The sequence below is a fragment of the Dama dama genome, chromosome 12 (genome assembly GCF_033118175.1).
Source record: "Dama dama isolate Ldn47 chromosome 12, ASM3311817v1, whole genome shotgun sequence".
In the NCBI taxonomy this organism is placed as follows: domain Eukaryota; kingdom Metazoa; phylum Chordata; class Mammalia; order Artiodactyla; family Cervidae; genus Dama; species Dama dama.
In genome coordinates this window covers 32,515,773-32,527,919 of record NC_083692.1, presented here as the reverse complement: position 1 = coordinate 32,527,919, position 12,147 = coordinate 32,515,773, and the positions used below count along the sequence as shown (strand labels likewise).

Below are 12,147 nucleotides of genomic sequence, written 5' to 3'. Positions count from 1 at the left end.
AGGTAACTAAAACAAGGAGAATGTTCTCATTTGTAAGACATAAACACTATAAGGTATTCAAATATGGCAGGGCAAGTTATCCTCAAATGGCAGAAAAACATTTTTTAGTAACCGTTCTTCATCTTTTTTGTAAGTTTGAAAATTGTCTCAAAGTAAAAAGTTAAAAAAGGAAAAACGAAAGGAGATGATCAGTTTTTCTTTTTGGAAAGAATCTTTGGCTTAACTGAGGCAGTGAAAGAAGGGATGAATGAAGAGAATTAGGACATAAAATCACTGTGTGTGTATGCTAAGTCGCTTCAGTTGTGTCCAACTCTTTGTGACCCCATGGACTGTAGCCTGCCAAGTTCCTCTGTCCACGGGATTCTCCAGGCAAGAATACTGGAGTGGGTTGCATTTCCTCCTCAGGGGATCTTCCCAACACAGGGATCGAACCTGTGTCTCTTAGGTCTGTTGCATTGGTAGGCAGGTTCTTTACCGCTAGTGCCACCTGGAAAACCCAAGAATACGGGAGTGTGTAGCCATTTCTTTCTCCAGGGGATCTTCCTGACGCAAGATCGAACCCGGGTCTCCATTACGGGCAGATTCTTTACCATTTAAGCCACCAGGGAAGCCCATAAAATCACTAGGACTCAGTTAGTAGTAGTATGATATGAGGAACTGATTAACTAACATGGCATACAGGAGTAGCAGCAGATTGTTGGAAGAGTAATTTAGGGAATGTTGTGTTAGAGGTACCAAATATTAGGGAAATAAGGCTCTGGAGCTTCGAAAAGATAGTTGTTGAAGGATTACAAGATGATAAAGCTGCTATGTGAGAGTTGTAAAATGAGAAGAAAAAGGACCAGGGGTGGAATTATGTGGCATATCCCTTTAAATGGGCCAGGAAGAGGAGAACAGAAGCAGATTGGAGATAAATGAAAATCAGTAAAAAGTTGTTGGTTTGAATAGGAAAGATGGTTCAAATGCAATAGAATATTCATGTGGGATTAAAATGTATTCATTGAAGTTGGTGAATAGTGTTAGGGGCCCTAATAAGAGCATGGGAAGGAGATGGATTAGAAGGTATGGAAATCAGGATAACAAAGAATTTCTCTTTCATGAAATTTGACCCTAAAGAGAAGGAAAGAGGTACCAGCCAAACGGGGAGGTTTTCCTCTCCGTCACTCCTCCTCTCTCTAAGGGGTGGGAAAGCTTTAAGCATGTTTGTAGACTCTGAAAAAAGAAGAAAAGATAAAATGACATTGGAGTATTTCAGAGGAGCTGAGAATAAATGGTTTCGAGAGTACAGCTGAAGATATTATAGTAGTTTGCCCAGAATTAACAGTCTTCTCTTTTTGAGGCTGAAAAGGTGCCAAAGGACAGAAAGAGTAGGGAAGGGGCTGGGAAATTCTGGTGTGTAACCCACAACTTTGCCTTTTTAGTAGAAGGCAAAGTTGCATTTTGAGAGTAAATATGGTGGAAGTAGGGTGTAGACTTTGAAATAAAGCAGAAAAGTTGAGAGAAAACTCTATAATTTGTTATTAAATGAAAACCAGAAGCATCTCTCTCAGTGCAGATTTGGTGAGGAGGGATGCAGACTTGCAACCAAATACCTGCTCACATTTTATTATACACATGTTAACAGCTGGGTGTTTATTTTCTGCTTCTTCATATGTATAGTTTGGGTTGGTCCCCTTTTGGGTTGTTTTTATGTTTTGTTTTAAACATATATAAGGCAATACTGTGCTTATTGTTCTTTTTAACTTTATCACTTCATAATCTATTTTGGATATTTGGTCATTTTTGTTCTAAGAAGAGATGAGAATAGCAGACTACCTTACCTGCCTCCTGAGAAACTTGTATGCAGGTCAAGAAGCAACAGTTAGAACTAGACATGGAACAACAGACTGGTTCCAAATTGGTAAAGGAGTACGTCAAGGCTGTATACTGTCACCCTGCTTATTTAACTTATATGCAGAGTACATCATGCGAAATGCTGGGCTGGATGAAGCACAAGCTGGAATCAAGGTTGCCGGGAGAAATACCAACAACCTCAGATATGCAGATAATGCCACTCTAATGGCAGAAAGCAAAGAGGAACTAAAGAGCCTCTTGATGAAGGTGAAAGAGGAAAGTGAAAAAGCTTCTTTAAAACTCACTATTCATAAAACTAAGATCCTGCCATCAGGTCCTATCATTTCATGGCAAATAGATGGGGAAAATGTGGAAACAGTGGCAGATTTTATTTTCCTGGGCTCTAAAATACCGCAGATGGTGACTGCAGCTATGAAATCAAAAGACACTTGCTCCTTGGGAGAAAAGCTATGACCAACCTAGAAAGCATATTAAAAAGCAGAGACATCATTTTGCTGATAAAGGTCCATATAGTCAAAGCTATGGTTTTGCCAGTAGTCATGTACGAATGTGAGAGTTGAACCATAAAGAAAGCAGAATATGGAAGAATTGATGCTTTTGAACAGTGGTGTGGAGAAGACTGTTGATAGTCCCCTGGACAGCAAGGAGATAAAACCAGTCAGTCCTAAAGGTAATCAACCCTGAATATTCATTGAAAAGACTGCTGCTGAAGCTCCAATACTTTAGCCACCTGATGTGAAGAGCTGACTCATTGGAAAAGACCCTGATGCTGGGGAAGATTGAAGGCAAAAAGAGAAGGGGGTGACAGAGGATGAGATGGTTGGATGGTATCACCGACTCAACGGGCATGAGTTTGAACAAACTCCAGGAGATGGTGATGGACAGGAAAGCCTGGCATGCTGCAGTTCCTGGGGTTGCAAATAGTCAGACATGACTTAGCAACTGAACAACAATAACAACATATAATTCTTAGCCATTTCCCTTTTAGTGGGTATTTAGGTTACTTCCATCTTTTTATTGTTATAAAACTTAGCACTTTTGTGCATTTGTTTCTTTAGGATACCAAAAAATATAATTGCTGGGTCTGTTGCATTTAAAAAATTTTTATCATTTATAATCTGAGTTAACTTTTTCTTCTTATAGGACAAAGCAGTGATAGTGAAGATCTTCCTGTCCTAGACAATTCAAGTAAATGTACCCCAGTAAAACATCTTAGTGTATCTAAGCCACAGAAGCTTGCACGATCCCCTGCAAGGATATCCCCTCACATCAAAGATGGAGAAAAAGATAAACAGAAAGAAAAACATCCGAATTCATCCCCTCGGACATATAAGTGGAGCTTTCAACTCAGTAAGATGCTTATAGAAAACTTGAATGTGTATCACAAAGTGGTATATATTTTAAAATGTCAAAACAAGGAATAATAATTAGCAAATTCATTTATTTAGGTATCCTAAATATTGCCTTATCAGTAATCACTACTTATCATAAATGAAAGAATATGGGTCTTACATATTAACTTAATAAATACTGACTGGAGAAAGCTCTCCAGTTATGAATTGAGACATGTATGATTTATACAGATTGATGAAATTTAAACATCCTTTGTTGTATTGACAGTTGGAAATAACTAAAACATCAGTACAAAGACACTATACGGTTGAACAGCTACAGTTAATAGATCAGAGATGCTGTATGTTGGATGTTCTCTTGCGCTTCTCTGATCATTTCAGTGATATATCATTAAGTAATATATGTTTAGTTAAAATTTGGGATGTATATAGGAATCTTATTCATGAATTTAATGTCTTCTCTTTTATAGAACCTTATTTAGTGTACTATTAGGTTTTAATAAACTAAAGCTTTTGTTGATTTATGAGACAGAGTTTTGAAAGAACTGCCATTTTTTTTTCTTATAGAATAATTTTTAAATCCAAAGTAACTATTTTTTTGCCTTTTAGATGAATTAGATAATATGAACAGTACAGAGAGAATCTCTTTTCTCCAAGAAAAACTACAGGAAATCAGAAAATATTACATGTCTTTGAAGTCTGAAGTTGCAACCATAGACAGGAGGAGAAAAAGATTAAAAAAGAAAGACAGAGAAGGTAATTTGATTATAATTTTTCTTCCCTCTACTTTTCAAATATATACTGTATCACTTTAGAAGATTTAAGTTTGTCACTTTTTGAATATAGTATATAAATTATTTTTAGATTCCTAGGTTTTTTTCTTTGTTGCTGTTGTTGAGTCAACAACTGAATTAGTCAGAATGAGACTTTACTTTTGGTTTTTTAATGTTTTTTAAAAAATTATTTATTTTTATTTTTTGGCTGTGCTGGGTCTTCTTTGCTCTGTGTGTGCTTTCTCTGATTCCCATGAGCGGGGACTACTCTTCATTGTGATGTGCAGGCTGTTTAGTTGGGTGGCTTTTCTGGTTGTGGAGCACAGGCTCTCGGGCGCATGGGCCTCAGTAGCTGCCGCTCACGGTAATTGTGGTGATGGGCTTTGGTGCTCTGTGGCATGTGCAATCTTCCAGGCCAGAGTTGAACCCAGCCTGTGTCCCCTTCATTGGCAGGTGGACTCCAGTCCACTGCTCCACCAGGGAAGTCCAGAATGAGACTTTTGAAAGGGACTAGGAGCTGTTTTGCAAAATGTGTGATTTTACTAAATGTGGGTTCTCAAGAAGAGCCTACTCCCTCTGAATATCTCACACTGTTCAACAGACATTTTATTGACTGTCTATTAACAGGCATTATATATTATGGGGTTTATAAAAATGAAGAGGCATATGGCTTCTTCTCTAGCAGATTGTCTTGTTGGGATCGTTAAGTCATTTCCTAAGCAACTACTGCATAAGATACTTCAGCTCTACAACATTAATGCACATATACCATATGCCAGGCCTTTTTTTCAGGTGGTGAAAGTAGAGAGATGAATGAGATACAGACCTTGATCTCAAAGTCTTACTGTCCAGTGGAACTGTGTGTTGAGAGTCCTAAGAGTGATACACAAGTATAGGTGGAAAGAGAGATGACTTTGATATAATCATAAAGACAGTAGCATCTAAGCTAAACCTTAAAAATGTATAGGATTGACTTTAGTTAAACATTGTCATGCTCATGTCTACCCCAAGCCCAGGCCTCACTAAAATAATATAAAGAAAATTAAAAGCCCTATACGCACAAGGACAAGAGAATGGGACAGCAGATTGACTGTGGCCAACAGGAAATGAGAGCAGTATGTCAGCACATGAGAGAATGCTAAAAGCCTAAGCTTGTTTATCCTCGTAGTGGGACCAAACAAGGAGAAGCTAATTCACACTACATCACCCCCCAGAAAAGCTCTGAAGGCAGTGTGAAGTGTGAGGCTGAAAAATGGAGACTGGTTGAAATGGAAGGAGAAATTGGATCCTTTCATCCCACCCTGTAAAGCAAACTACCTTTTCCCCTAGCTTTAGAAAAAAAAAAAAAAACCAGGAGGTTAAGTTATTGGAGGCTGGAAGGGATCAACAGGCTTATAGACAGACTCAGGAAACCAACCATAGCTGAAGGTGAAGGTTAAGTGGTATTAAGTGGTAAACCAAAAAAGAGGGAGCTTGAGTGAAAGTTGCCAGTAATGAATGATGAGACTCCTATTCCTTTTCCAAACAAAGATCTCATCTTCTTAGCCCTCTGAAAGCTGATAACTAAGCTTATGATCATTCCTGGAAGAAGACTGAAAGATTCTTCCAAAGAAACTGGTCAGTCCAAAAGAAATGATCTAACAGAGATACCAGCATTTGGAGGTTCCTGAACCAAAAAGCAAGTTCCTTGCCAATCACTACGTGTGCACTGCCCAACATTTAAAAGCCTGACATCCTCATGTATAGCTTCCAATTAGTTTAATGCTCCTTCACTTAAATATGGAAGTGAAGACCAGATATTTGAGGAAAGCCCCTACATAAAGACAGAAACCAAAATAGAAAATGAGAACAAAAAAGAACTTGGACAATATGCCATATAAAAACAACTATAATTAATGTCCAGAGTTACAGGAAGGATACTGCAGTCTTGAAACAAGAATGTGGTGGTGGCTTAGTCACTAAGTTGTATCTGACTCTTGTGATCCCATGGACTGTAGCCTGCCAAACTCCTCTGTCCATGGGATTCTTCAGGCAAGAATACTGGAGTGGGTTGCCATTTCCTTCTCCATGAAGCCAGAATATGAGACTATTAATGAAATGCAGAGAACGTGAAGGATCTATTAAAAATAGGGTAGTAAGAATAAAAAATAAAAAGGATTAGATAACAAGGCTAGAGAAATACCAGTAAAAAGTAAAAAAGATAGTAGGAGAGAATAAGAGAAGTATAGGACCTGGCTGGGAGATCCAACTTCTGAATCATAGGCTTTCTAGAAAGAGAGCACTGAATAAACATAGGAGGAAGTTGTCATCAAAGACCTAAAAAAATTTCCAGAACTGAAAGAGATGGATTAGAAGATTGAAAGGACTCGCTGTGGCCTCTATAAAGAATGGGGCAGGGGTGGGGGGCTGGGTGGGCAGGAATCACACTAAAGCAAAGTATGAAATTTCAGAACACTTTGGATAAAGGTAAGATTCTAAAAGCTTACCATGTATCTGTTATTCTCTCAGTCATGTCTGACTCTTTGCAACCCTATGGAACTGTAGCCCACCAGGCTCCTCTGCCCATGGGATTTTCCAGGCAAGAATACTGGAGAGGGTAGCCATTTCCTTCTCCAGGGGATCTTCCCGACCCAGGGATTGAACCCATGTCTTGTACATCTCCTGCATTGGCAGGTGGGTTCTCCATCACTAGCACCACCTGGGAAGCCCTTTACCATATAAAGGTACATACAAAAAGATGGGCCTCGGAACAGCATCAGATTTCTCATGTCAGATATCTTGATGGTGACATTAAAACTAGACGCCACGTTATGAAGATATCATGAGATCCAACGAAGAAGGAATCCCACATAGGAAAACAATAAGGAAAATCTCAAGATGATGGTGAATGGAAGCCCTAGAATGACTACTGCATAGCAAGCCTACAAAGCAGCTATTTCAGAAATAGGATAGAACAGTAGGGGAGGGCTCTAGTAGGGATGTCCCTTTAAGGAAAAAAAAAAAGTAAATTACCTGATAGGCTTGCCCATCTTGAGAGAAGTTTTGTATCTATGGCACGTAAGGGATGAATTACTGATAGAATGGCCTATATCATATGTGGTCTTGAAGCATTCAACTCCAACTCCAGCAGTTCTCAATTCCTGGAAATATGGTGGAACAAAAGGAAAGAGACTTGACTTTCCATGTTTGTCCTTTTCTTGAAAAACTAAATAGCAATAAGTCTTTATAGAATTTTTAAACACAAGAAGAACAAATCAACAAATGGAACTTTGAATTTTCAGAGAATTTTTTTTTCCCCAATTATTTTTATTAGTTGGAGGCTAATTACAGTATTGTAGTGGTTTTTGCCATACTTTGACATGAATCAGCCATGGATTTACATGTGTTCCCCATCCTGAACCCCCCTCCCATTCAGAGAACTGTCAGTTGCTTTGAGTTTCTTAAAGGTCATACAGGTTTCTGACAACCAAGAATATAATTTTCTTTTGGTCTTCTTCCCTTTTTTTATTTTTTAATTTGTGGGTGTGAAGTGAGTTATTAAAGTGAAACATTGAGTGGACTAGCATACATATTGACTTCTAGCATACATATTGGAGTTTGTAGTAATGAGTTAAATATATTGACAGTACACACACTGAAGGAGGTCCACCTAAATAAAAATTAAAACTTCAAGTAAAATAGGAATAATTGGGCAAAGATTGGCAAAAGGTAGAGCTCTGCAAAGACGTATAAACTAAAAAATGGCAAAGCAGCTGATGCATAGAATAGTGATCTTTAATCCATGCTTCTGGAGCGTTTTGCTCCATTTGGGCACTTTTTCTAGTCACTCAGCCACAGTTCCATCCTGATCCCATGATTCTGATAACCTGATCTAGATTGCTCCTCTTTGCTTATGAGACTCTTGTGTCCATCAGGTATATTGGGACAGGATAAAGATAGGAAGCCAATGGTTAGCTGGTTACAAGAAATTTTCTAGGATGAGGGAATTCTTTTAGGGTCCTATAACCCAGAGAAAGGCAGGAATTTGCTGCAGTGAAAACTTATCTCAGGGTGATCTTGTTTCTGATTTGGGGACAAGGTGGTTTTCTTTCAGGGATCTTTCAAGTAGGAATTTAAGAGTTTATACCTAGTCTTTATATTTTATGGTGCCTTTTTTGAACTCAGTTACTTAGTGATTAGAGACTGATTCTACTCAGTTAAGCCAAACAAAATTTTTGCTGTTGTTAATTCCTTCATGCAACATTTGAGAGGACTATAATGGAAGTGAATAATGTTAAGAATTTATTTCTAATTTGCCAGTGGTTGGGTATCTGTGTGTGATAGTTTTCCAGTCTAATGTAGCTTGTTTGATTCCACAGTGTCTCATGCTGGAGCCTCCATGTCATCTGCTTCATCAGACACTGGAATGAGTCCCTCTTCATCATCTCCCCCACAAAACGTACTTGCTGTAGAATGCAGGTGATAAAATGTTTCCTCTGCCTTCCCAGCAGTTTGCTGCCATGGACATAAATCCCCAAACCCTGAAATACAACCACAGAAAGCACTCAACTGGTTTGACATTGCTAAGTATATCCTGTACACTTTTCAAGGCTGGATTGTATCTGTTCCCTTTCTCTTTTCTTTTTTTCTGTTGCAAAAAATAAGCTGATTAGTAACTGAAGTTTAGGCAGCCTGCCATATTTGTCATAATTTTTCCTTTATAATTTTTTTTTCATTTTTTTCTTGTGAAGATAGAAAAAGGGCACTTAGCAAATTTGAAATTGTATAATAAAGCTTTCAGGTGTTACAGAAATCATAGACAAGCAAGTGCACATGATAAACATCAAAATATTATCCAGCTAAATAGTTACTGCTGCACTTTCACTGAGATGTATTTGAACACTTGGTGAGTAGGGGGTTTATGTTGTGTTTTTTTTAATTGTTGTTGGTTTTATTATTTTTGTGGAAGCACTTGCTATTTAGAACTGCCAAAGTATATGTTCAGCAGTGTGCCCAGGTTTAAGGTGTAAATGGGACAAAATAAATTGTGAAAGGAAGTGTAGTTGACTGAAAACTACAGTTGTAATAAGTCTTCCACTTTTTATAGGATTTTTGAGCACACAATTATGCAAATATTTTAATGTTTATTAATGTTTACAGTGGAATTGTGAATAAGTTTTCAGTGGACTATCTTATCCCTTGACAAAAATATTTTGTCTTTTTTCTATGTAATTTCAGAGTTTTTATTTTGTTACAAAAAAACAAAAATGAAATATATAACAACAATGAAGTTATTTAACAAGATTTCTAAAGCTGAAAATTTTGTGTAAAATAAGGTATTATCTTGCAACTTGTTAAATATATTTATTCAGACATTGGATGTTGTATTTTTATGTATTTTTTAAAATATTAATAAAATTGAAAAAAAGAAAATTCTAGGTTAATTCACTCTTCAAATGACAATAGCTCTCAGCTGTCCCTTTTACAGGAGGTTGCATCCAGCGGCTTTGCCTGTATTGAAGGGAATCTGTCTCAGTCCTTCAAACAGTGTAGAACTATATAAATGGGCATCTGGATCATTAAAGTATGTCCTTGTTTAGAAACTTTGGCAGTCCTAGTATTTAAACCATTTTGAGGATCAAATTTTTGGTTGCCCTTTAGATATTTTGTCACAGTTTTTATGTTTGCTATACTGCCGAATAAATTTATATCTCCCAAAGTTGAGATGCGACAACTAAGTAAAGCAATTATGTATGCTTTGTTTGTGAATTGTTTCACAGACTGATACATTTTGTAAATAATTCTTCCAAAATCATGTATTTAAAGCATTTTTGCCATATACATTATGTAAAAAGGTGATTTTTTAAAATCAGTTTTTAAATTCATGTTTGTACATTGAAAGGGGTTTTTTTTAAACCTCCTTTTCTGTGTTTAATATGCTGTAGAGTAATAACCTAGATGCTCTAGACTGTATATCAGGATCTGATTTACAAGAACAAAGTCAGAGCCAAACACTAGTGATGGCATAGCATTACTGAAATCATTGTTTCTTAATTTCATTTTACCACATTGTGAACTTGTGATTCAGATTCCTTCCATTTTCGCAGAGAATTAAAAACAAAAAAGTACTCTTGTAAAATGCACTTTTCTGTCTTTTCTTTGCAAAGCAGAAGTATTTCAATGTAAAATAAAAATGGAGCTCAGTGGGCAGTATTAATAAAGGCCATGTTTTAAACATAGGCTTTATATTTTCAGTTTTCATTTAAGTGATTGTTTTTTTCTCCCTAAGTGCCAGTAACTCACAGTTGGAAAATCAGACTTCACAAAACAAAGCATATTCAATATATTCTATATATTCTTCAGTCTCTACAATTAAATATTTCTAGTACTTAGTTATAAAAATCTTAAAACTGTGTCATTCTAATACAGTTGGAACCAAGAGGCAACCTTACATTCATACACTAGATATTTTAATGATTTATCAGCTTGAATATTGTCCTTTCTAATCAATATAAATCTGGTAATGAAGTGTTGAGACCTTGCTACAGAGAGCAAAATTATATCTTCACTGAATGGGTACATGAACACTGTTAAAATCCTTTTATTGGGGCCAGTGGCTGGAAAGTACTATGAAAGTAATTGAATTTGGAAAGAGTATTGATGAGGTATTAAATTCAAACATTCACCATATTTTTTTTTCACCATATTTTGAGATTAGCTAACCTTTGAGTAGATAGCTCTTCTATATGACTAAAAAAAATAAATAAATAAAGGTACTCTTTAATATCTAAAATGAAAGGTGCTATCTATAAAATCAACTTTTTTGAAGATTATGGAGATTTATTTTAATATCCAGGTGTGCTTTTACTGTAAAATTTCTGGTTTTCCTGTTCTTCACTAAGATATTTGTACTTAGCACATACATGCTCTGTCTTCTACAGAATTACTTTAAATTGGAAATCTTTATGCACTGTGCTGTTAATTTCTTTATATACCTTTCTTATAAGCCCTGTAGTATAACATAGCTATCAGCATCGTGTAAGCATTTTGAAGCTCTGAATTTAATCACACATAAAAACAATTATTTGAATTCATTCATCGACAATTTATTGGGAATCTTTGATGTCCCAGGCATTGTGCTAAGGCCCAGGAGACAAAACAGTGAACGTGACAGAAAAAGGCCCCGGTATTTGTGGACTGCGTAATCTAATGAGCTCTATGTTAAACAGTTACGCTAGGTAATTCTTATCTATTGGCCTGATTATCATATGAAGTTATGGTGTGCCATGAGAAAAATGATAGAGTTCCACTAGTGTGAAAGCAAAGGTGGTCTGGGGAGGCTTTGTAGAGAAAGCAAACTGAGCCCCAGTGAGGATTAATAAACTGGTTAGACAAATAGGAGGAGAAATATGGCAAGTAAAATGCTCAGGCACATTGAGGAGAAGGTGGTGCTAAGAGAACAGAGCTGAGGCAAAAAGGGGCAGGAGCCAGGTCAAGCAGAGGTATTAGGGCACTGCCCAAGTCTTATATTCTTCCCCATCTCTGCCTCTTGCTTCTTCTGTTCCCCCCACCACTCTTATCCCTCCATATTCAGAATTCAGAACTATTTTAAGAGCCACTTTTCCAGGAAGCCTTTGCTGACTTCTTAACCACGCCCAGAATATCACTCTCCTTTATACTCGTATAACATGTTCAGTCTTTAATATTTTCTTGACAACTTATCTTGTACATTACATTTGTTTATGCATGTGTCTTTCTACCTTACTAGATGTGTAGTTCCCTAAGTACTCCTCAGTCACAGGGGTATCCCACTAAGTGCCTGGTCCAGCACCTAAAACGTAGTAAAATGGTCAAAATTATGTTTACTTCAATTAAGATTTGAATTGCCATTGTATTTTTACTAATGATGCTTATGCACAAAGTCAGACATTTTAAAGTTGTCTTTGGTGTTCCTTTCATAAAGTGATTTAAAAATAATATTTGAAAAGTGTAAAACTTGATCAGCAGTCTAATCTCCAAAAAATACCCTTAAGCTGATGAGTTCTTTTTCCTCTTCTCCTTGTTTCTTCTTCCTTTTCCATTACTCTCCTGTAGTTACAGGTTTTTATCCCATTACAGGAAAACTACCATAGTGTCATAGCATTCATCATTAGTGAATACTGAAAGATTTTAAACACAATAAGAAGAGC

The 12,147-nt window shown here is 36.7% G+C and overlaps 1 protein-coding gene across 2 annotated transcripts in view; it reads left to right on the top strand.

Moving 5' to 3' along the window:
- ARID4A (AT-rich interaction domain 4A) overlaps positions 1 to 10,097 on the top strand; it is a 63,830-nt gene extending 53,733 nt beyond the window's left edge. For both annotated transcript variants that reach the window (XM_061156964.1, XM_061156962.1), the window contains exons 22-24: positions 2,998 to 3,204; positions 3,816 to 3,962; positions 8,338 to 10,097. In XM_061156964.1, the coding sequence (XP_061012947.1) occupies positions 2,998 to 3,204; positions 3,816 to 3,962; positions 8,338 to 8,441 (458 nt within the window). In that variant the 3' untranslated portion in view covers positions 8,442 to 10,097. The remainder of the gene's footprint in view (positions 1 to 2,997; positions 3,205 to 3,815; positions 3,963 to 8,337) is intronic.
- The last annotated feature ends 2,050 nt before the right edge of the window (positions 10,098 to 12,147 follow it).